The 25,613-nt window shown below is 36.3% G+C and overlaps 1 protein-coding gene across 5 annotated transcripts in view; it reads left to right on the forward strand.

The window, feature by feature from the left end:
- The first annotated feature begins 2,063 nt into the window (after nucleotides 1-2,063).
- The window catches only part of VPS13C (vacuolar protein sorting 13 homolog C), a 157,412-nt gene continuing 133,862 nt past the window's right edge, over nucleotides 2,064-25,613 (forward strand). For 3 of the 5 annotated variants that reach the window (XM_032481043.1, XM_032481045.1, XM_032481049.1), the window contains exons 1-6: nucleotides 2,064-2,193; nucleotides 13,325-13,368; nucleotides 16,021-16,063; nucleotides 19,291-19,386; nucleotides 20,798-20,899; nucleotides 24,795-24,857. In XM_032481043.1, coding sequence (XP_032336934.1) covers nucleotides 2,094-2,193; nucleotides 13,325-13,368; nucleotides 16,021-16,063; nucleotides 19,291-19,386; nucleotides 20,798-20,899; nucleotides 24,795-24,857 — 448 coding nt within the window. In that variant the 5' untranslated portion in view covers nucleotides 2,064-2,093. The remainder of the gene's footprint in view (nucleotides 2,194-13,324; nucleotides 13,369-16,020; nucleotides 16,064-19,290; nucleotides 19,387-20,797; nucleotides 20,900-24,794; nucleotides 24,858-25,613) is intronic. The other 2 variants (XM_032481044.1, XM_032481046.1) reach the window with 1 other exon arrangement.

Here is a 25,613-nt window from a genome sequence, read left to right on the forward strand (position 1 = left end):
TATTCATACAACCTTGCATTATTTGTTTTTTAACTTTTTATGGTGTGTGCATATCTCACCCAGAATGTGTAATTTTTTTTTTTTTTTTGCATTCTCCTGTGCATATACAAAGAAGGGTTGTTGGGGGCGGACTGGAAATAAATTTGGGACAGGTTGAAGAGGGCTTTCTGAACGCTGAATTGAGTGTTTTTGAGCAGGTAACTTACCTAAGCTCACATGTAATTTGGAAAATTAGCTCTGGTGACAGTGTGCAGATGGATGCAGAAAGGAAAAACTGGAGGCCAGGTCAGTTAGGAGGTGACTGCATGGCCCAGATGAGATATAAGGAGAATTCTGGAAATACGGCAAAAGCATAATAACCAGGTTTGGCTGTTAACTGGTTGTGGACGGTGAAGGGAAGAAGTATAAAGTGCTTCAAAATACATCCTAGGTAATTTGTCAGGGTGACTAAACTAGGAAAAGCCAAAGGTTAAGGATTTAGCTTCTGTGTGCAGGAGTGAAGGATGGAGGTGGATACTGATAACACCAATACTGGTTAGTATTGGTTCATCCTTTTACATCTGTTTTACATAATATCAGTTGTAGAGATTTTGACATTTTTTCTTCTCTCATGGGCTTTGTATTTAAGTAATCATTTTTCTTTTTGATTGTCTTAATCTGTTCAGGCTGCTATTACAAAATACCATAGGCTGGGTGGATTAAAATCAATGCAAATTTATTTCTCTCTGTTCTAGGAAGTCCAAGATCAAGGTGTTAGTTGATTCAATGTCTGATGACGGCCCACTTCCTGGTTCATAGATGGCTGTCTTCTTGATGTATCCTCACATGGCAGAAGGGGCAAGGGAGCTTCTGGGTCTCTTTTAGAAGGGTATTAATCCCATTCGTGAGCTCTGCCTAATTACCTGATTACATCCCAAAGGCCCCACCTAATAAATACCTTGACAAGGGAGGTTAGGATTTCAGCCTACGAATTTTAGGGGGTACAAACTGTTCACAGCAGGTAAGAGCAATTCACACATAGTTTTCCATACATACAGTGTAGCAAAGCATTTAAAAAACTTGTGACTACGAATAATATTTCTTAGGTTTATTTCAGCTTACAGTATCTCAACAGTTTTTTGAAATAAATTTTAGGGGAAAAAAATCCTGTTCTCTGAAGAGAATTGGCTTGTCAATGGGTGGTTTCATTTAACTAACTTAAAAAGTCCTTGCATTATAAAAGCCCCACTTTCTACGTCTTGCCACACCAGAAGCAGTTCAAGATTGCATGAAAGAACGCGATAAATAAGTAACAGCTAAGCCATACCTTAAGGAAAACCAAGGAAGTACTACGTTTTGTTTATTTCTGTAATGAGGTAGATAACTAAGAAGTAGCCCCTGAGTTAAGGAAGAGGCAATCAGGCACAAAAGAGAGTAAAAGAACGAGTTAACAAAATGCATATTCAGTTTCCATTTTATTTGCCATTTTACGATGCGGCTGTTTCCCCTCCTTCCACTTGTAAATTATTAAAGTGTGTTTTCAGGAAGCAAAAAGAGGCGGAGAGCTGGTTCTAGGTGGAGTTGATAGGTAACAGCGCAAGTGTGCAGGGTCTCCTTTTCCCCTCCTGAAGGGATGGTTACTTAGGAGGCGCTCAGGATGGACTGGAGGCCTGGGAAGCGCCGGGCTGCCACCGGCTGGGCTCCGGGCGAGGCGCCGCAGCGCTGCTTTCAGCCGGGACGAGGTCAACAGAAGGCGACGGCGGGGAAGCAGAGCGGACAGAGATGTCCCCGCGCTCAACAACTCCTGCCCTCCCTTCTCCTTCTCTACCATCCCTTTCCTCCGGTGCAGGCTTCCCCGCTGCGCCTCCGCCCACTCCCGGACGGCCGGGGCCCCAGGGGCCACCTCCCCGAGGGGGCGAGACTGCCATGGGTCCACGCACCTTCCGGAGCCGGCGGCGGCGGCGCGCCTGCGCACAGGCCGGGTCACGCGCGGTGCTGCGCGGCGCGGGGGCGGGCCGGCGCCCGGGGGGCTGTCATTCGCGGCGCGGGTCGCCGCCCTCAGCTGCGCCGGGCGGTTCCGGCTCCTCCTCCTTCTCCCGCGCCGCGGCCCCACCATGGTGCTGGAGTCGGTGGTCGCGGACCTACTGAACCGCTTCCTGGGGGACTATGTGGAGAACCTGAACAAGTCCCAGCTGAAGCTGGGGATCTGGGGCGGTAAGCAGGAAGGCGCGGCCGGGGGGTGCGGGGGGGTGTGCCAGCGCTGGCCGAGGGGCTCCAGCCCGGGCCCTGCTCCCTTCACCGCGCGAGGCTCCGCCTCCGGGGAGGGCGCTTGGCGGGGTCCCCTCCCCGGGCGGCAGGTGTGGGGCGTCGGCAGGCCTATGCCCGCCTCCAACGCCACAGGGTCCCGGGGTGCCGGCCCAAGATGGGGAGGCGCGGCCGCGTCGCGCCCGGGCTGCCGGGGTTCCCAGCGTTCGCGTACCTTAGGCCGAAGCCCCTGCCCTGTCCTGCCTGCGCACCTTGGGGGGCCTCCCGCTGCCCTCAGCCTGGCCCCGTGGGCTCCGCAGCATAAAAAACCCTCCCTGCTCCCGCCCCGCGTGGAGCGAGGATGGCTGCTTGGTCACACGCGCTCACAGTGGCACCAAGGAGAAGAAAGAGGAAATTGTCTTTCAATTATCTCCCCTGGCAGTGGTTAGCGAGCAGGGGGAATATATTTACGAAAGGCCTGTCGGTAGGGATTCTTACTCATAATTCTTTCAGCTGTTGAGAAAGTGACTTTTGTTTTGGAACGATAGAGCGAAATTCAAGCCACGACCAGCATCATCATTAATTAGGTGCTGCTTGGTTGCATGCGGAAGAATTTACACCCCTGTTTCTATCCTAGAGGCTAAGTGTATAAGATGTAGAGAGTAGCGTGCTTCTGCACTCTTCAAGAAGCTTAGTTATTTGTACCCCTTACATGTTAACCTTTGGGGACACTGGGGTTAGTTTTCTTAGTCTACAAAGTACTTGGAGTTTTGTCAGCTTTGTAGGGAAATCAAAGGACTCCTCAAATAGTTGGAACTGCTTTTAATTCAGTCAATAAATAGTTTTGGGTCTGACTGATCTGTCCAAAGGTAGCCACTAACCCCTGTGCCTGTTGAGTATTTGCAGTGTAGTTAGTGCAAATTGAGGTGTGCTGTAAGTATAAAGTACACATCGAGTTTTGAAAATACTCAGGAAAATACTCTGTTGTAATATCGCAACAGATTTTTATGTTGATTTCATGGTGAAATGATAATATTTGAATATATTGGGTAAAATAAATTATTAACATTCATTCCCCCATTTCTTTCTACTTTTTAGGAAACCTGACTCCTAAAATTTATAATTACATACGTGGACCATATATTTATATTGGGCAATTGTGCTGCCCTAAATTATGGAGGAGCCAGCTTTTAGTCAGTTACTGATTGCTTTATTGGTTCACTGGTTTGCCCAGCAATACATACTTTGCTCACACGCCCTCCTCCAATGCTAAGTATGGTGCAAGAGAAAGAGAAGTAAAGGAGACATTTTAGGAAGTAAATGTCCAGTGCCTTCTGCAGGGATCAAGTGTTTCCCCAGATTATAGTCTAATAATGCCAATTATTATTAAATTATTATTATCCTTGTAGTTTGTAAGTATTATTTGAAATATGAAAAGGCTCTGGGCTAGCATTTAGGAAACTTGGGTTTTAGGTGGTTGTGTTGGACAAATCCATTTACCTTACTGGCCCTTGATTTCTTCATTTTAATTTCACCTTTAATACAAAAAAAATCATAGCAGATAGTATAATATTCCTCTGTAATCACTATTCAGAATTGTTTGCCCAAGTTATAATGCTTTGCCCTATTTACCTTAGATGTTTTTTGAAAGAAAGAAAGTGTGGGGATACATTAGAAGATTCCTTCCCTTCCAAATCTTATTTTCCTTTTTGTCTAAACTTAGGGGTTGAACCAGTTAACCCCTAAGTGTCCTTCCAGTGCCAGTACTCTGTGATTCTAATTGTGAATATTTTTTTCCTGTGAAATTGTGACGTATACTGCCTGAGGATTTTGAACTTTTTCACAACTGAAATTAAAATGCCGTAATGATAATTTTACACCATTTCCCCCCTCTTTCTTGGTGAAGTGTAGGAAAGGAGACTCTTTTCTTTCATCTTATTTTCTTTTTTTACAGTTAAGTATTCTGCCTGTGGTCAACATCAGCTTTATAATAGGCCTGAGCAAATAAACCCATTTCCTTTAGGAAGTCTCTCCAGTGTGCAGTCCAGTCGGGTTTATCAGCCCATAGCTGTGCTTCTGTAAAGTTTTATTGCCTTTTATTTGTGTGATAGTTATAAAGGAAGGAATAAAGCATGAACTTTTAAAGTTATTGCTCAGTATATTGTCTTTAACATTAATTCCCTCATTAAGATGGAAAGGCAAAATGTGAGTTGACTATTTCTGTTCTTTGAAGAAATTTATCTTAAATTTTTATGGTAAACAAGTGGGATTATTAATTTAATAGAACTGCTGATTTTTATGACATCTATGATGTTGACAAGTTTTATAAAGAATTTAAAATTATATATAATCTTATGTGAAAACAATTTGCTTTAGATAAGGTTTATGAGTTATGATCGAGTTTGATTTTTTCAGTCTTTTTTCTTGTCAGGTTTTCATATCTTTAGAAAGGGAGAAATTCAACCCTCAAAAATTTCATACAGCTAACCTTACTATTCTTCCCTATCAAAAGGTAAGCCAAATTGATACCTCTTCGACTAGTCCGTGGCAGTGGTTTTCAACCCTAGATGACTGCCTCCTAGAGGGTCGTTGGGATGTCTGAGACATTTTTGGTTGTCACACTGAGGGGCAGAGGTGCGCTGTTGGTATCTGGTGGGTGAACCCCTGAATACTGCTGCATTGCACAGCGCACGGGACAACTCCCTGCAGCAAAGAATTACTCAGCCCGAATGTTTGTTGAGAGACTAGTCTAAGGAGAATATTGGAGATTGTATTCTGCATTTATAAGAGACCTTCTGGTGCTAAGCAAGTTGTAGTAAGAAATTAAAAAGGACTTAGAGGAATTATATGTTTCATGAAATTTATAACTTAAGAGAGAAACAGCTGTCTCAAGAAGTGACTAGGTATCATGTCAGTAAAAATGCATAGTCTTTGCTTGGATGATATCAGGAAGTAGTTTTAAGAATCAAAATGTTGTCTTGACGTAATTTGAAAAACAGTGTGCTTTGCAGACATTCATACATAAACAGGTATTCACAGTGAAATCCACTATAAACAAAAGTTACAGAGTGAGAAAGAAGGGGAAAATTATCGAAATGTCTAGAATCAGGAAGTATACTGCAGCTATTGCCTTAAATTGGAGAAGGAAAAAAAAAAACCCAGAACAAAAAAACTTTATCATTTTTCTTCTGTTTCTATTCTTTTAAAGATTTTTTTATGCCAAGCAATTCCTGTATATTTTTTAGTGATTTAAAGCAGAACGATTTTTTAAAAAAAAATTCTTGCTGTTGTGTATAAAAATGAGGCCCTGATTATTTATTAGCTGGGGGACCCTTGAGCAAAACATTTTAATTATTTAAGCCTCAGTTTCCTTACCCCTCTTTTAAAATGGGGAAATAATACTGTGTTTGTGAGATAAGTGATGTGAAAATCCTTTTTAATTGTAATTGTTAAATTTTTAACACTGATATTAACAGTGATGATACACAAACAGCCAAGTGATGGGAAACAGCTTCCTTGTTTTATTTTACAGGCATACCTTGGAGATATTGAGGGTTTGGTTCCAGACCGCTGCAATAGAGTGAATATTGAAATAAAGCAAATCACATGAGTTTTCTGGTTTTCTAGTATGTAAAAGTTAATGTGTAGACCACACTGTAATCTCTTAAGTATATAGTAGCATTTTGTCTAAAAAAAAAGTACGTACCTAATTAAAAAATACTTTACTGCCAAAAATGCTAACCATCACCGGAGCCTTCAGTGAATCATGATCTTTTTGCAGTAGGAACATCAGAGATCACTGATCACAAATCACCATAACAAATGCAGTAATAATGAAAAAGTTTGAAATATTGCAAGAACTACCAAAATGTGACACACAGACATGAGGTAGCAAATACTGTTGGAAAAGTGGCACTGACAGGTTTACTCCATGCAGGATTGCCACAAACCTTCAGTTTGAAAAAAATGCAGTATCTGTGAAGCTCAGGAATGTGAAGTGCAGGAAAACCAGGTCTGCCTGCATTTTTATAAGTATGTTTCTTCTAGACTTCAGACTTAAGGGTTTTCACATTCTGTACTGTGATAATTTTGTGTAGAGCTAATACTCGTGTCTAAACCTGTCTTATTCTCCAAAGAAAGTTTTTAAAACAAAACAAAAAAAACCCTATTTGCATTTGAATTTACATTTATGGTACTTACATTACCTGCCAGTTAGTTTGTAAGGCAGATTTTCAAGGGTTCAGAAAAGTGCCTGGTGAGCATGTTGCTGCCTATGCAGGTAGGAAGGTTCATCTAGGTATTCGTTCCCCACAAACTGGTACCAGAGATAAATTGCACAGCCCTTAGCTATTTGAAACGTGTCCAAGATATAATTGTTTTAAGAATAACATAGATTTGAAAAGGTATGTTGAAACACCAGATCTTTTGCAATTTGTTTTAAGTAGGTTTGTTGCAATGTAGAACCTTTGTCAGTTTGATTTTTCAAAGTGATCACTGTGGAAAGTCATCAGGGAAATCCTCTGTTCAGAATTCTGCTGCTCTCACTTCCATTTGACAGGTGGAATATTCGTAGACAATGTGATGTGTTGGATGCAAAGGGTGGTTATGAGGACTTCCTGGTCACCAGTAGGAGTAGGAGCCAGGCGGAGTGCCCTCATAATTTGTAAGCTCTTCACATCAGGTTGAGTCTGTGCTGATTACTGACTGTATTGTCCTTCACGCCACCCCTGACACTTTCCATCAGCTGCCATGATGCTGTTGGAGCAGAGCAACATAAGGAAGGAGGAAACCTGGGATCTAATTTCATGTCCAGTACTTCTGGTTTAGTGGCTTTTGGCACGTCACTGACCAGTGACCACTGGCTTCTTCTCTGTAAATGAGAAGGTTAGGCAAGGTCATTTCTTCTGGCTTTAAGCTTCTGTGACTTGAACAAGGCCAGAGCAGCGTGAGTGCTTCATTAGGTGGTGCTGCCTCTTGGTCTGCATTCGTGGTAAGAAGTGGTAGTCAAATTATGTTTCTTTCCTTTCTGTTCTTCACTCAGTACTGGTGGGCAGAGAGCCACAGTCATGAAATATGACAAGAAAAATGAAGTTCCAGCCACATGCTGATATTTGCAAATCCAAATCTAACATAGTACGTTGTCTTAACAGATAGCAAGGGCAGCTAGAGAATGCAAAAAACCCCAAAACAGGCCTCTTTGCTTCTTTCTACCTCGATACCTAAAACATAGCAGTATCTAAGTGTTTTTAAACTTGTAGAGGAATTTTTTTCTTATTCCTTTCTTGCCAGCCAACACTTGGTGTAGTGAAGGCCACATTTCTCACTAGCTTGTCCTGGAGCATGTAAAATAAATAATAAAAAGTTCAATATTGTCATGGGTTTAGGCTCAATTATTATTGATCAAAGCAGAGCTTAAAATTGTTTATTGAAACCTCTTTTCCACATTCTTAAATAGCACTATTAACTACAAATTCAGCCCTTTTCTACAACTAGAACTGGAAGTTGGTGCTTGGGTGACCGTTCCTCTAGGAGGCTCTGCCACACTGCTCACTCTTACGAGATCCCTGACGTGTAATTGAAAGGGAGAAAGTTCACTGGTGACGTGGCAGCTTTCCATCTTTCTTTGCCAGGGCTTCCTGTTTCAATAGGGAAACGGAAAGAGTAAGAGTGAGTTGTTTCCTCTCCCCCATCCGCTTTCCCCGCCCAAGACAAAGTCGCTGTGAACTCCTATTAAAAGGAGACTGGTTAATTTGGGTTCAATAGGTAGATTCAGTTGAAATGAATTGATACAATATTTTCTTCAGTGTTCTTTACTAAAACGTTACTTATTAAAGAAATTTGATTTATACTTTAAGAAATATCGTCATTTACTTCAGCTCACGTCTTTGGAAAATAAATGTGTCTGAATAATTTGATGTGCTGTCAGATAAATAATGAGTATTTATGATACAGATACAAAAAGGAAATCTTAAAAATACATAGCACCACACACTCTTTTTTTCCCCGTTTTACAATATGCAAAGCTAGTTTCATGGATTAGGGCATGGCGTTTTTGTTTGTTTTTAATCACAGTTTGGGATTAATATGTTTTATATTAAGAACATGAACTAGGGAGACAGGAGACATAAGTTCTATTCTTAGCACAGCTACAAATTAAAAGTACGAAACTGACCCAACTGCACTTCCTGCTTCTGTGTTTCTACTGTGGCACTGTCCTTCCTCCTATCATAAACCTTGACTCTACCCTCTTTTCTGGTTGTGTCCTTGCTGGTTTGTACTGATTTGACATTTAGTTACTGTTTTTGGATTTCTTCACACTCTTTTAAAATGCAAAGACCAAAAGGCATCTCAGTGCTGGGTCACATTCTTGTGTGGCATTTATTTTTTTCAAGGAAGATAGAATTTTCTTCTGAATTAAAATTCTCTACCCTTTCTGCTCTGTACTTTGGGAGATAGTGTAATGTTATGAACACAGCATTGGGCGACAGGAGATTTGCGCCCTGGCTCTACCACTTACTACGTTTATATAATATTCTTTCTTAGGCCAGTCAGTTAATGTCTCTAAGCCCCAGTTTCTTTCTGGGTCCTGCCTCCTTCACCAGGAGGCTGTGAGGATCATGTAATGTAATACATCTGAGAGTGTTTTCTCAAATATAAAAGTTTATGTTCTTATTGTAGTCATTTCTATTTTGGTATAATATGCATTCTAAATAATTAAATGCATTCTCATTAAAATCAGTATTTATTGACTACCACGTATGAGGAGAATCAATCAGGAATTCATAATCAGGTTGGGGGTTTGTATAGCTAAGTGCCATAAATAAGGGGTAGCGGAACTGAGAAAGTTCAGGTGGGTTATGTCTGACTGGAGGTTTTTAACATCAGCACTCTATTTCTTACATTTATTTTCTAGACTGTGTTTTTAAAAGCCATTCTTGTTCTTGTTCCAAGTTATGCCAGTACCATTTGATTTTTATTCATAAATATACCAGCTTATTTTCTACAATTTAGCAACCATTTCTATTTCCGTTGTAGTTTTTGAGGTGACTCCAACTCTGCCTGCCTGGCTTTCATTTGCTAATTTAATGTGTTTTACTTTCATTTTCCTCTTCTGGTTCACTTGTAAAGATTATTTGATAAATTTTGATCCAAGATTTACTCTTTTAAGGTGCTTCTTAAAATAACCTTCAAGGTTAGCTTTGAAACTTTATATGTGACTCTCTGGCCACACATGCTCATCCAGAACGTTGCTAGTTTATTACGGGGCATCGTACAGGGTCAGAATGAGAAACCTCTTCTGAAGCACAGACTTCGTGTGTTGCTTACTCTCATCTTTCAGTCCTTTCCCATCCATCATAGAAGGAAATGTCTTCATAGGACTTCCTTTCTTGTGTGTCACCGTGGTCTCTTTAGAACTTCATGGGATTAGGGACCCTTGATTGCATGATTGGCTTTAGTGCCTTCCTTGCTGGCAGAGTTAAGTTTATCCATCTCCAGTTATTAGTCATTCTCCCCGCCCTGCCTTTTTCCGTTATTGGTAAAGATTAGACACAAATATTTACCTTTCCTCTAGGTTTTCAGGAACTTCCTTCCAATGGCCTTGTGTGGTTTTAGCCCGGGTGATCTGATTATAGCAATAAAGTTACTTGTGTGTGTAGAGAATTACATTATCTTAAAGTAAAAGTAGAAAGCTAAATCTTAACTTCTCCCTCAGTATTCTGTTAAATGTAAAATGGTTGATATTTAGGAGGATTTAGTCTTAATCTTATTTATTTATTTATTTATTTAGGCAGGGGAGGTAATTAGATTTACTTATTTATTTTTAGAGGAGGTACTGAGGATTGAACCCAGGACCTTTTGTATGCTAAGCATGTGCTCTACCACTTGAGCTATATCCTCCCCCTTAGTCTTAATCTTAATTAAGATTAAGATTAACCTGCTTTAATCTTAGTCTTATAAAGTAGTTCTATTTAAACAGAATTTCTGACATTCATGGGATAGACAGTGAAACTGCAGCACATGTATCTGCAGAGAAGCAAGCAGTTTAGTGGAAGAGAACTTCTTAGTACAGGGCCTTGCTTAGATAAGGCCCTCATCTGCTGCGTGCATGAGTGTGTCTTTGCCCTGGTGTAACTGGAAATATGCTGCTGCTCCTCCCCTTTCCTTTGTGTTTGGATGAGTGGCTCCTCCTTCAGTGAAAATAACTTATAGACTGTTATCATTCTTATTTCATTGTTAGATATACTGTTTGTTAGATACCATTCACATTTTTCAGAGAGGAAGTATGTGTTTGCTGACCTCCCAGCAGTAGAAGTAGATATTTTTATGTATTAAGGTAAATATTAGATATAGGAGGAATTTATATAAAGCATATTGAGATTGCATTGATTAGAATTCACCTTGTTTTGTTTCCTCAGCTCTTATTATAATTTGTATAATAATTTTAACATAAAAATTTAACATAAAGCAATAAAGTAGTTTTCTTTATTGTAAAAACTAGAAAATACCAAAGAATGTTAAAAACCCTTAATTCTACCTTCTAGCAGTAATCACTATTACCTTTTTTTGGTCTGCCTTTCTAAATGTACTTGTGTAGCTTTGTTATCCATTTTGGTAGTTTTCAGTATTTCACAATACCATCTGTCACTTTATTAAAGAACCATAGTGCCACTGCGGTAGAAACAGTGTGCTGTTTATGAGGACATCTCTGCTTTTACATACATAATGTTAGCGCCTTAACAATTGTTAGAAAATGCTTCCTACCTCCTGCAGGTTACTCCTGAGCACTCCTGGTAACCATTGACCTGCCAGTTGAGAATCACTGGGTAGAACCATCAAAATTCACGAGCAAGTTTACAAGTCTCCATGTGGGTCTTAGATCTTGCTCGACTGGTTTGGATTGCTTCACATATGCACTAGCGTCTGTGTGGAGCACTTCTTTTGGCTTGAACAGAGCTCCCAATTGTAATTTTTTGCATTTCATCATCTCACAGAATTAAATCCAGGAATATTTTTCTACTTTATGGAATTTTTGTGTATATATAATCCTTTTTAAGGAATTTTTTCCCCCCAGCTCTTGACACATGTCAGTTTTCCATGACTACTGTGTTATCTCTATGTTTGGTCAGTGATGGCAACTTGTCATTTGTACCTCCAAAATAACTTTTTAACTTACTGATTCTACCTCCAAAATAACATTTTACTCTGTCTCTTCGACCCTGAAGTTACTGCCTCCTTCAGGCTTTCATTTCTCTTCAGTGTGTTGTAGAAGCTTTCCTCCTAGGATGCTGTAGTATTTTCTTCCCACTTGTGAGACTTCTTACCTCCTTCTCTCCTTTTATTGCAGTTTCTAGCAGTTTATTTTAGAAAATTTATAATATGTGTATACAAAGATGGAAATAACCACTGTGATTATTACGTTATGGTGTCTAGTCTTACAGTTGTTTGTTACCTATGTATATGTATAATCTCAAAATTGAATCAATCTGGGCATTCTTTAATCTTTTTTAAAAATTAGTATTTTATGAACATTTTCCCTTTCTACATTTTTTTGGCTCTGTATTATAGATGATTATGATTTATGCCATCTTCCTGGACATTTAGTTCTTTAGGCCCTCCCTCCTTCTTTCCCTCCCTTCCATCAGTCTTTCTGGTATTAAAACCAATATTGCAACATCCGTGTAGCTAAATTGTGTGGACAGGTCTGTTTTTTAGGATAGTAGAGTAAGGGTTCTAAAATACAGCTCAGATTTTGTCATCCTGTTGTATGCATTTTTGTCTCTCTGTTGTAACCAGTCTGAACTTTTCATCCTAAAAACTCTTCTGTTAGTCTAGCGCCTGCCAGCCTTTCTGAATTTATCTCCTTCCCGTTCCTCACACCCTCCAGCTGCAACAGCTCACTTGTGGTCTCTGAAATGTGTCTTATTCAGGCATGTCTGTTTGCCCTCTTTTCTTACGTACCCAGTAAATACTTCTTCAGTCTTCTAGCCTAAACTTCTGTGTGAAGTTCTTAATCTTCCTATGCAGAGTTAAGTTGCTCCTCATTTGCATCTTATGCATTCCTGTATTGGAATATAGAATATTTCCCAAATTTTAGAACTTTAGTCTCCTGTGCTAGGCTGTGAGTGGCATGCTCTAGTTCTCTCTCTCTTTCCAGCACCTAATTCATACTAGGTGCTTAATAAGTTTTGGTTGCATAAATCTGTGATCTGGGAAAAAGCAAATTCCTAACAATGGTATAATAGTGTTAAATATACTTTTTAATTCACTCCAAAATACTATGAAGAAAAAACTACTTGACTGAAAAATGTTTCTGGGGCTCATGAGAAGCATTGTATTTTGTTTTAGAAAAATTAATGTGTCATGAATGATTAAGAAAATGCATAACTGAAGAATTTACACTTGCATTTAATGTTGAAACTGTAGTTTTAGTAACCCTTAGAGATTTAAGAGAAATGAAAATTTTTCTTTTGCTTAAGTTTTCACATAAGCAAGAATATTTGTGTTGTATATAAACAAATATAGGTGCAGTGTTTAAAATTTGAGTCATGTAATCATGTCATTATGGCTTTAGTTTTTATAAGTTAATATCTGAATAGATTTTTGAAAGTTGGACTAATGAAAGAATAATTATTATTGGTAAGATAGGATGCTTGAAGTTTTAAAAGACTAACACAGTATTCCTGTAGAAGATATCCATTGACACCATGCTAAAGGAAAGAATCTTGGGTTACAGGATAATTGATCTGTTCTAGTAGTCACCACTTTATTTCCTTCTTTTGAGATTTTGGCTTAATCATTCAAAATGATGGATACTTTCTTTGGTTCTAAAGTTCTTTGATCTGAAAGCGTTCAACTTCTTTCTTATTGTCTATTTAAATGTCAGACAGTTTAAATATTTTATAATTCTTTTGCACTGGTCTAACCTTAAGGATACTACAACTAATATTTTTGTCTATGAGTTGCAACTCTTTTGTTCTTGAAGTTTGCTTTGCTCAATTCTTACCATTATCACAGTGTCGTAGTGTTTGGTACTGCATTAAGACAGGTTATGCTAATTGGTATATTAACTTTATATTTTTCATCTTTTTCTTTTTTGAAGGTAATGTGGCTTTAGATAATCTCCAGATTAAAGAAAATGCTCTGGTAAGTTGTGTTTTGTTTTTGTTTTTGTTTTTCACCTGTGTTGACTAGTCAGTTAATTTGCTCTTAGAAACCTCTTAGAAACCCTCGTTACTAGGTATCTGGTATCAGGTACAGGTAAACTGATTGAGTCACTTGAAGAAGGATTACTTATTTAACAGTTTGCTCTGGGAAAATCTGAGATTGAAGATTTAAAAAAAATTTTTTTTTTCCTGATGATCAAAATAATATCTCTTGGAAAAATGGAATGTTTTTCCTTGACTTAATTTGACTTCATAACTTTGTAGTAGAATTTATCTTAATGAAATAGTTTTCTTCAGAATTATCTTTGCATATTTTTCAGGTAAATACGGACTTGATTTTAACATTTTATTTAATGAATAATTATATTTTTGGAAATACACTTGGCAGTCCAGTCTTACAATATTATCATAATGTTAAGAGGTAAAATAGATTTTGTAGCTCCAGAAAGTAATTTGTGTCATTTACTACAAAAAAACCCCATCCTCCAAGGTCCCCCCACCATCCCCCATTTGGCCATTTGGTATTTCCATGTTGGACTTAATTGGAGTTTATGAAGTCACTTAAGAATGGGTTTATTCTTTGATTGATGGGTTAGATTTATAATTAGCGTACAGTTTGTTTTATAATCCTAGCTTTGACCTCTGGCTGAGTTTCTATATGATGAACTGTTTAATTAGGGAGAGTCTTGTACACGCAATGCTCTCATGACTGGTGTCATGGAAGCCAGTTTTGGATGTTGAAGATCTTGGGGTAGAACTTAATAAGTAGCAATTTATTTTATTATTGACATAGTGGAAAGGTCATGGATCTTGTACTGTGATGTACCTGGGTTTGAGTGGTAGCTTTGTCTCTGACCAGCTGTGTGACTTTTGGCAAGTTTCTCAATTTCTTTGAATATCAGTTTAATCATTTTAAAATGGAGTTAATAATACAAAACAGTATGATATTTCTCTGCCTTTGTGGCTTGAATAAGATAAAAAGTAGAGCTTGATAAGTAGTGGACACACAAAAGATTTAAACTTTCTTTCCTTCCCTTTATATGGGATGCTACAACTTTAAAAATTTTATCCAAAAATTTAGAACTTAAGATTCTTTTGTTAGAGATTGGAACAAAGGTTTTTTTTTTTTTTTAATCTATTTATAAAAATCTTTTAGAAGGTAAAATAGAATTGTGGTTACAGGACACATATATATTTATATCTAACATACTTAGAAGATAAATTGAACTCTGTGTTAGCCTAATTTGAATTTTGGTTATAATTTAATACATTATTTTGTAATTTATGCTCCATTAATTCAAACTAGCTTCCTTTCCCCCAATTAAACTGGATTGGTGAGGTTTTACTTTGATATGGGTTCTTTACATTTATTTTGTGTGAAACTTCAGGAGGATTAAAATGAGTGTGAGATCACATTTAGAGCTAAGTGTACAGTTTTGTTTGTATTCTGTATAATATGAAGACCTTTGAATTTATCTGCCCCCCTCCTCTTCCTCTCCTCTTCCCCACCTCTTCCCCACCCCTGGACGGTAGAGCTACTCCCTTATCACCAGTGAGGATTTTTTGTTTGGGTCTAATAAAAAGATTTATTATCAAAATCTGTTAGTATTTTGTTCAGTCTCTGTTCACCCAAAATACTGAATAATCAGGTAAGTGATTAAATTGATTATTTCAGTTAATTGTTAATGGATTGATTTAGTTAATTGTTACCTGAAGTACGTATTTCAGGCCCAGATTTCAATAGTATTCGTATCTACTAAGGTACACCTAACAGAAAGGCTATTCTTTTTTTTTTAATTTAGTTTTTATTTTATTTCTTGCAGGGGGAGCTAATTAGTTTAATTAATTAATTAATTATTTTTAGAGGAGGTACTGGGGATTGAACCCAGGACCTCATGTATTCTAAGTACGTGCTCTACCACTAAGCTATTACCCTCCCCCCTCAGAAAGGCTATTCTGACTGGTTTAGTTTTTGGTAATTCTAAAGATTCAAGTGAACATTGTGAATATAAGTTATTGCTTAGTACTCTGTGAATACAGAAGTTTCTTTCTAGTGGTTTGGAATCTGGATAAGTGCAAGTTCATTATTATTGATTGGTACTTGTTAGTGACTTATCTAAAGTGAATGCTAATGTGGTAAATAATATGTTGAGAATCTGCCATTTCTTTTAAGATTTATTTATTTATTTCCTAAGTATTTCATTTGAGAAGGAATTATTGTTCATTTGTTTCCAACTTATTTAAGTGAAAAGATTCTTCCTCTTCCTTTTCTGGTATTTCAGATAAGCAGTGTCCATCTGTCATTTTAAGAGTTCATGGAGTTTCCATCTGGCTTGGTTTGGTTAATAAAACAAGTAACCGATTTGCCTGATTACTTTCTTTAATTACAAACTCTTTTTCTGTTGTTCTTACTTATAATTTTGCTTCTCTTGTGAGTTTCTTCTTCAGAGTCAAGTTTAAGTTAATAACTTTTTTCAGCCATAAAACATACCCTTACGAGTTACTGAAGTACAGAAAATTTGTTTTATGTTTTTCCTTAGTGTTGATTGTGTCCTTAAGTGATGATGCAAAGGTGATTAGTGGGGAGCTTAATAATTTAAGATGTTCTTTAATTTCTTTCTTCCTTCTGAAGAGTGAATTGGATGTTCCTTTTAAAGTCAAGGCTGGCCAAATTGGTAAGTACTTCACTCTTCATTTGAATTATTCTTAGTCCTTTTAGTTTTTTTTTCATTTTACCTGTTCCTTAACATCTTTTTTAGCTTGAACAAAAAGTAAGAGGTTTTTGGCTAATGTTGATTACAGCTTTTGGAGTTCTGCACTTAACATATACTATACCTAATATATACGTTCTTCACAGTTTTTGACCAAAGAGTAGAAAATTACCTTCTAAAGCGGAAGGACGTTTGAACTGCAATGATATGTTTTAGGCTTTGGTTCCACCACACAAAGTATATCTTCATTTTCAAAACTGATACGCAAATTTTGTGTGATTTTTCTTTATATATGAAAGTAGTGTAATTTGCAAACTCTAGTAAATAAAATTTAAGTGTAGCTTCTTTCCCTCATGTTTGTTCCACTATTTCACTTGATATATTGTGCAGCAATGTAGTGTGGAGGATGTGTTTTGATAAGTAGAAAGTCTTTCTTTGAAGGCTAACTCTCTACACTAAGGTCATCCATAACTAAGCATGCATATTTGTTGGAGAAATTTTTCAATAGGAAGTTTAATATATCAAATCCTTTCAACTAGTCCATACTACCTGATTTCTACTTAAAAAAAAAGAAAAAATATATAAATTACAGCCCTAGATGACTTACTCTTACTTTAGAATTTTCACTTATGTCACCACTCTTCCTCCCATCCCTTTGGCCCTACTACTTCACTGCATCACTTTCCTTCTTCATTATTTTGTATTCAGGGAAGGCTTTGCCTTTTGCCGTTTCAGCCTCTCTAAGTAATTGCTTGAATACTTCTGTGAGTCCACATTATATCATTGTACATGTGGTCCTTTTCTACAGATTTTAAAATTTTAATACAAATTTTCATGTTTTTTTCCTCTTGAAGCAGGAAACACTTCCTTAGGCTGAAGTATCCCTAGGGCACACATTATTATTTTTTTGTCTGTCTGTTACACAGAGCCCTGTGGTTTGTCAGGTGGTGACGTTTAGCAGTGTTCTGGAAGTGTTGTTGCAGCCCTCCATGCTTAATTGAAATCCTAGAGTGAAGTTAAAGCCGTTCATTCACTCTTCGACCTTTGAGATATATGACTATGGGAGAGGCAAGGGTGAATGTGATATCTTTGTCCTCAGGGAAGTTGTAGAGACCTAAAATGAGGACATAATATTGAAATCTCATTCCCAGATTATTGGGTGAGTTGTATTTGACTTAAGAGCTTTTACATTATTCATTATATTATTACAACTAGATGTGTATTTTGGAAGACGTTTTCTAGTGGTTCAAAATATATTCTTTTTGCTTTTAAAGTATTAGAATTTAATGGCTATCTTCAGGGCTACTCACTGAGTTGTAAGAGACCCTTTACATGTAAGGATGCAAAGCATATTTCCTTTATACTTTTCCTATTTGGGGGTTTATGGGGCATTTATATTAGTTACTAAGTTTCTGTTAGGTTAAAATATTACACCTAACCTGTAGAGTTAGTGTGGCTAAGTATGCTCAAGGATGTTTTGGTTTTCTAAGAGCTAGACATATTTGTGGGTACTCCTTTTACTAAAAATTGAAAAAAATTTCCTGACTTGTAAAAGGAAAGTGATAGTATAACTAACTGGATTCCAGTGGAGTTCAGAATAATGAAGGATGGGAGGATAATGGGTTAGGGTAAATGGAGAGAAGAGGAAGCTTTGAGACTAGACAGTCTCCTTTTGGTATCCTGAAGGGGCATTTCCCACTTTTTCAGTCTCATGCTCACCAAGAAGGCAATCAAATCAGATTTTTAGAAGTTTATGAGATAGTTACAAGTATAACACCATCTATTATAAATAAAAGTGGCACTCACTCTAAAATCAGGAGACTCAGAAATGACCTAGAAGTGTACTGGCATTACTTTTAGGCTCCTCTGAAGTGGGAACCATTTAAGAAACTCAGCAGGTTTGTAAGCTGAAGTAAAATAAAAATTTAGATGGAGAAATAATTTGAGATTTTAACCTTGGGAAGAGATTCCTAGCTAAAACTCGCTTGCCTCCCTAGCCATCCAGGTGAATCAGATTATCCTCCCTTACGTCGCGTTATTGTGTAAGTAGTTTAGTCCTTCACGTAATAGCGAGATTTAGTTAAGAGTCTTGATCAGCAGAACTGAGAGAGCGATAGCTTTTATATAGTCATTATTTTTTTAATTGTGATGAGAGAAGGGATTTTATTTTGGAACATGGAAAACCTTGGGGGTAGAAAAGATTTGAATAGAATTGCTCCTATACAGTTGAGGGCAGAATGGGACATTGACTGCCTGGAGACTAGAGATTGGGAGAAAAATAAAGAAATAAATGTGGAAAGATACCAAAGACAGATTTTGCCCATTTCAAAATTTAGCTGAGAATATGCCCTTTTTGTCTGTTCTCTCCTGCTTTGTGTAGCCTTTTCCTATAAAACTCCAGACTTGGCTTAGTGACACTTAGGGTCATAGTTCATCTCTATTATGAGGGAAACAGTTTCTGCAGTCAAGTCTCTGAAGGACCTGGTGTTCATACCGTTGTTTCTGAGAGGGAAGATGTGTTCTGCCTTTCATATGCTTTAGAAGCAGATACTTGGAATATAACTGTTCTGACCGGCCTGTAACTCATAATACTAATCATAAAACGATAGGTTTTGCCTTTTGGGTTGGCCTCTTCCAGTTGTAGCATCTTGGTATACTGTCAAAGTTCTGTTCCGCTGGTCTTCTCTGTGTTACTGCTTCTTCCTGGGATCTTGTACAGACATTATTTTCCACCGATGCTGTAGAGGTGTAGTTGTAGGTGTGGATAGAATACATGCATGTTATTCAGACCATCAGCTATTAGGTGACGTGTACCAGTCTGGTTCCACTGGTGACTTGGGTGGATTTAAGCAGTTGATTTAACCTCTCGGAGACTGAGTTTCCTTTTTTTTTTTTTTTCTTTCAAAATTGAAGTAATAATTGCCTTGTTCTTCTTACAGTTTGGGAATATTAAATGAAATAAGAAGTTACCAAAAACTTTAAAAATATGAAGCACAGTGTGAATAGTCACTTGTAATAGTAATATGATGTGGAAAAGATTGTTTAAATTGTGTTGGGGTTTTTCTTTTTTTTGAGTGTTGTACATACCCTATGTGTGAAGGGTTTTTTATATTTTTTCTCTTAATGGAAGATGAGAAGTGTGTATGTTCCTGAGCTTCCCCAATAAGAGGGTTGAAATTATGTTTCTTTAGATAAATTAACTTTGAAGATTCCTTGGAAGAACCTTTACGGAGAAGCTGTTGTTGCAACCCTAGAGGGACTGTACCTGCTTGTTGTTCCTGGAGCAAGTATGTTGTTTTAGGTTGTAACCACTCAATAATACCATAGTAAAATTAAATTGTTTCCTAGGTTAAGTATTTTAATATGTTTAGTAAAATAGAAGATAATTTAAATAAACTAATCATATCCATGTATGTACACATATTCATGTATTTCACACATATACATATATATTGCCACATTTGTATATAAATTATTTTTATATTATTGTTGGAAAGAATAATTTCAACCACTTATGAAATTTATTCTGTTTTCTATGAATAGTTATTTTGCAACTAAGACTTCCTATTAAGTTGAGATACATTAGACAGATTTTCTTTTGGGAATAAGTTTTAAAAAATGTACTGTTAATCTACAGATTGGAAACATTTTTTCCCCATTTTGTTTCTGATTTTGAGTGAATACTCTTTCAAAAATGTGTGTAAAATAAGTAATTTTTTTCATTATAAAGTATTTTAATTTCTTTGTATTTTAATTTGTAATGACTTTTAAAGCAATGATGTTTATTTAAGTAATGTCTTTCATTATTAATGTTTTTTCACTTTGAAAACAATATAATGTTAAGAAAAGCTTGGATATTTCAGGGAAAAATTACTTACATGTTCTCAACCATAAAAGAAACACAGTTTTTATTTTTATATTTTGTATACATACTTGAGTTGGTGCAGCATTTATTACATTTTATATATATATATATATATATATATATATATAAAATATGGATCTGGCTTTTTCACTTACTATATGTATTTTTTGATCTGTTTCACAGTTTTCATGGTGATAGTGATAATTTTGAAAGGCTATATGATACTCCATTGTGAATTGCCTGCTGTTTTTTGCTGTTACAGTGAACATTATAAACTCTACCTTATAGATTTTCTTCTTACTCTTTTCTGTTATTTCCATAGGATACATGATTAGAAATGAGATTGCCAAATAAAAAGGATATATATGTATATATTTTATGATTGTTGACAGATATTCTTGAATTACTTATTGAAATTCTTTTTATCAATGTTACATTGATACCAGCTGCTGTTGGATGTTGCATGCTTTTCTGTAGTTACTTAAAATTTTACCACTGAGATATATAATAACTGGAAATTTTTTGATGTATTTTATGCCTTCCCTCTGTTCCTCCCGTGCACCCTTCTACTCACCCTTTTCCCGTTATCCTTTTTCCTGTCTTCTTTCTCTCTTTAATTCTTTTCCTTCCCTCCTTTTCCTTTTGATATAAGCTTTGTAAATAAATAGAAATCATTTATGTTTAAACTTTTTGTAAAACTAATCTAAAGAATATAAATGTTTGACTCACAAAAAAATGACAAATTACCCCCCCCACAATATTATGAGGCTGAACTTTTCTTATATATTTATTTATTAATTGCCTTTATGTGTGAATTAACTATGTATTTCTAGGTATTAAATATGATGCTGAGAAGGAAGAAAAATCCTTGCAAGATATTAAGCAGAAAGAGCTATCCCGAATTGAAGAAGCCCTTCAAAAAGCAGCAGAGAAAGGTAAAACAAGTTTATGTTTTAGATAAATATATGTATATCTATGTTTTAGATATGTTTAATGCACCGCAAAGAGGATTCTTTCTTAGCCCTTCATAAGCTGTCGTTCCAAAGAAGAATCTTTTAAAATCGTGTCTCACAATACCGATTGTGAAGATTTTAATGACTCACACTTGGGAATCACTGCCTTTGTGACTGTTTTATCTCACTGCCAGTTTAATTTTCCTACTTTTCCTAACTTGTCATTTTTACTATGCTACTTTATGGAGACTTCCCAAATTCTTTGAGTTCTTGCAGGCCTGTTTATTTTTGCCAAAGGTTACTGGTTTCTTTGTCTGCATTTTCACCTGTATTCTTGGAAGATAGTAAGGTTCAGTATATTAATATAGTGAAATAATGTTTAGAGGAATTGGTACATAATTCTATTCCTAGCCATATCTCTTTATATTATATAGGGTATTTTAAAAACTTGATTCTTCAGACTTCAACATCTTAACATCTTGCCTTAAGTTTTAATGTTTTGTTTGTATCTAAAAATAAATCTGGTGACTATTTTGCTTTGGTTTATGGAGCAAGATGAGCTGAAGGAGCTTGCCAAACCTCCAGTCTGTTTTTCAAGTCAGATCATACCCTGATCACCCAGTGGGGTATGAGAGCATTTTACATCATTTTTGTGTCATTAAGTGGCATATTTATGATGAAAGTAGATGGTACCAGAAATGCTCAGGCATTTCTCTTTGGTCTATCTTAAAATATATGGCAAATGTTGAGTTAGAAATGACAGAAATTGCATTTAGATATAATAATATTTCTTTTCCTATCTTAAGCTGCTGATATTTAATTAAATCAGTGAGAAATCTCTCTTAAAAAATAACTTGCTCATTAAAATTTTTTATCAATGATTCTAATTCTTTTTGCCCTTAGTGTTCTCTTACACAGGATTATTCTTTTATGAAAAAGTACTGAAATACTTAGAATACAGAGGCTGTCATGATGGTAGAAAGTTAAAAACCTAAACTTTTTTTTCCTTTCTCTTTTCATACTTAACCATATCTTGTGTTTTGGCTGAAGCTTAAGGATCTGTATTTCTATAAAAACAGCTTTCTTCATTTCCATTACTTTTATGTGCCAAATAAAGCAAGGCACATAAAATATTTTGACTGCATGTAAGTATTTTTTCTAGTTCCTGTGAATATGGAGCTTTTCTTCATATAACGTTATTCATATAAAAGCCTTCAGCTGCCTTCTGGTTCACAATTATTAATTAAGTTTTGAGTTGATTACCATACTTTATTTTTCATACTTTTTTTTTTTACTTATTTCTTGATTTTAAAAGCACAAAAACACCACTGTGTGTGTATAGAGACTCGAAATAAGGAGAGAAAGTGATTCGACTACAAGCAGCAGATGATAAAAGTGAAGTTAGAATCCTCAGACTGATCTGCTTTTAAAAAGTACTTTTACTTAATTTGTTTCATTTGTTAAAATAGAGTGCTGCCCACTATTATGTGGGAAAAAAGGAAAATCAAAATACAACTTTAAGTTCATTTCTAGAGCATTTTCTTAACTGTAAAAATTAACTTCTTGATATTTTTCTTCTTTTATTTCATTGTAGTGAATTTATTTTCCTGGAAGGACTATTGTAAAGGGTAATATTAAATTCCTAGTGAGTCCAAGAGTTTCAAATGTTATACAGATTCTGTATTTCACAGTGTTGATTTGATCAAAACCTCTAACGTTTTAGAGTTAACATTAACTGTGAAATCAAATAGTTTTCCCAAAAAGACTTATGATGAAAAATGTCAGTTTTCTGTTCCACTCTTCTCTGCCCTTTAGACCGACTCCCTAGAGGGAACCATTGTTCTAGAAATACTAACATTCTGTGGTTATCTTATTTATTAATGTTTACCTCCCCTACCATCTTTTTTTTCGCCCTAAATTCTCCTTTCTATCTTACACTATGGTTATACCACAAGTTTTGACCAATTATGAGTCAAAATTTACATTGCTATGACAATATAATTATTGTTCACTGCAGAGATCAAATAATGTACTGTGATTATATTTCCTTTGTTATGCCGCTTTTTGTTTTTCTTGAATTTGTAAATGCTTCTTTTCTATTTGCCTGGTTTTCAAGGTAAATTTACCTTTAATTCTTTTCCCATACTACATGAAATCTATCTGTCATGTGACTATCAGTGTTATTTTCCAATTGCCCAAACCCATCTATTGGTCCTCTCCCCTTTTCTCTTGGAGATCTTCCTCTGAACTGGTGGTGGTTTTTTTTTTGTTTTTTTTTTTTAAGTTCTGCTACGTAATTGTCATCCTGGAACTTGTTATGATTGCTCTCCTGTTTTTAATTCATTGAGTCCCTAGCCTTTTGTTTTTTTGTTAGTTTATTCCTTTGTTTTGCTGGAGCATTTCTAATAGCTTTTATGAAAGGATGCACTAGAAATAATTTTTAAAAAAGTCCTTTCAAGTCTGAAAGTCTTTGTAACTTACTTCCACACTTGTTTGATTTGGCTGGGAATAAAATGCTGCATTTAACATTAGAATTTTGAAGGCAAAATCTTCTAGCTTCCAGATAGTTTTGAGAAGTCTAATGCCAGTCTGCTCAACACATTGTTGGAAACACAAAAATTAGAAAATTCCTGGAGCCTACTGTATCAAAGACCTCGTGTATAATAGTAAACAGGATAAAGCGTTGAGTCTCATCCAAGAGGTACTGATGAAGTGTTAAGGGATTTCATAATGGGCATATCATGTTCTGCCAGAGATCAGGGCAGACACTGTGAAGGTACATATTTCAGCTGAGTGTAAAGGATGAGTATGCAGAAAAGAGAGAGCGTTCTAGGTCCTCTGCGACGGTGAGATGGAAAAGTACAGAGCATGTGTGGGGAACAGCTAAGAATTTGGGAGTTTGATGGTGTAGTTGGACGGGAGTTGGAAAGCTAAGTTGAGGTCAGTTTTAAGAGACTTGAATGCCGTGATGATGATGGCAAAGATAACAGCTGGTACTTACTTAGAGTTTACTCTTTGCCAATCACTCTTCAAAATGCTTTGTATGAACTGACTCATTTAATAGTCATAATTCTATGATATAAGGGCTTTTATTGTTCTCATTTTGTAGCTGAGAAAACTGGAAGTTAAATAACTTGTTCTTGGTTATGCAGCTAGAAAATAATAAAGCTGGAATTTGAACCCAGTCTGGCTCCAGATCCTACATTCTCGACTCTGTGTTATAATGGACTTTAATTGGTAGCCACTGAGAGAGTCAGTAAGTTTTACTTTTTCTTTAAAAATCCAGGGAGTGATGTGCCCACAGCTGTGTTTTAGGAAGGTTAAGCTCGTGGTGATGTCTAGGCTCGATTTAGGGAGAGAAATGGAAGATGGTACTCCCTAACCATCAACAAGAGTGGATAGGAAGGATTCAGTGTGTCTTGAAGGGAACATCACAGTAAAGTACGATGAATTCATTTCAGCTGACTCTAAGATTAGTGTAAATATCACAGCAATATTTCGTCCTGAAAATGGGCAAAATGGTGGGCAAAAGGGAACCAAAACAGCAGACTTTTGCTCTGTTTGAAAATATGTCAGTCAATGAGACATTAGCTGTAACTGGTATTTGTTTTTCTTAATTTGAAATTATTAATTGTTATAATTTTAATTATTAAGAATTTTATTTGAATGTTATGAAAACAAAGTTTGTTGAAGGAAGTGAAAATGGTGTCACTGAGAATATTTCCTTAGAAATAAGTTGTTTTGGTGTTACTGGATTATACTTGTTCTGTTACATGATTCTGATTCTTTCAATTGAGTTTAGACATATTTTGCATGTGAAATTAAAGGTGTCTTTTAAATGCTTTGCATTTTGATTATTGCTGCCATGCGGATGCAGGCACACATTCAGGAGAGTTCATCTATGGCTTGGAAACCTTTGTTTATAAGGACATCAAGCCTGGTGGGTATGCATGGTTAATTATATTCAGCTCTATGCAAAATTATATTCTTATCCATGCTTGTGCTTTTCATGGAGTTCACATGATGACGTGTCATCCTTTTAGAAAATATGGAAATGTAATTCATCTTTTCCCCCTTTACCGTCATTTCCCTTTCCCTACCTTCTCCAGCCGTTTATTCATTCCCCGAATACTTTGATGCCTTCTTCTGGCAAGCACCATGCTGGGTGCTGAGTGTTCATGGGGTGAAACAGACATGATCCACAGCCCTTCTGAAGTTTAATTTATAATAACACTCAAAATCCCAGCTGCCTTTCTGACTTCAGTTCTGTTGAATAGTAGTTTCTCAGTTAAGCGATTCCTCTCCTATAGCAGTGGTTTTCAAACTTGTAAAAAGCAATAAAATGGAACCTTTTTTTTTGAGACATACTTTATTTTAGAACCTTGATAAGGGATGTTTCTCTGACGTTCTTCTCATAGCCTCCCTGATTTACTTCATCCCTGTAGTAGCTTTGGAGGCCCCTGTAGACGACTGTCCAGTACAGCATATTGAAATTTGAGGCTTCCCAAAAAGCAAATTTGAAGGCTGGCTGCTTTAGGACTTATAATAGGATTCTTTTGTATCCTAGGAAGTTTACCAGGCACATTAATAATTTCTAATATTTTAAACAGTAATTTGATTTATTTAACTATTTTCTATAACTTTTCAGGAATTTGTTATATTAATTCAGTCACACTTAAAATTTGTTTTGATTAGA

Source organism: Camelus ferus, chromosome 6 (genome assembly GCF_009834535.1).
Source record: "Camelus ferus isolate YT-003-E chromosome 6, BCGSAC_Cfer_1.0, whole genome shotgun sequence".
Classification (NCBI taxonomy): domain Eukaryota; kingdom Metazoa; phylum Chordata; class Mammalia; order Artiodactyla; family Camelidae; genus Camelus; species Camelus ferus.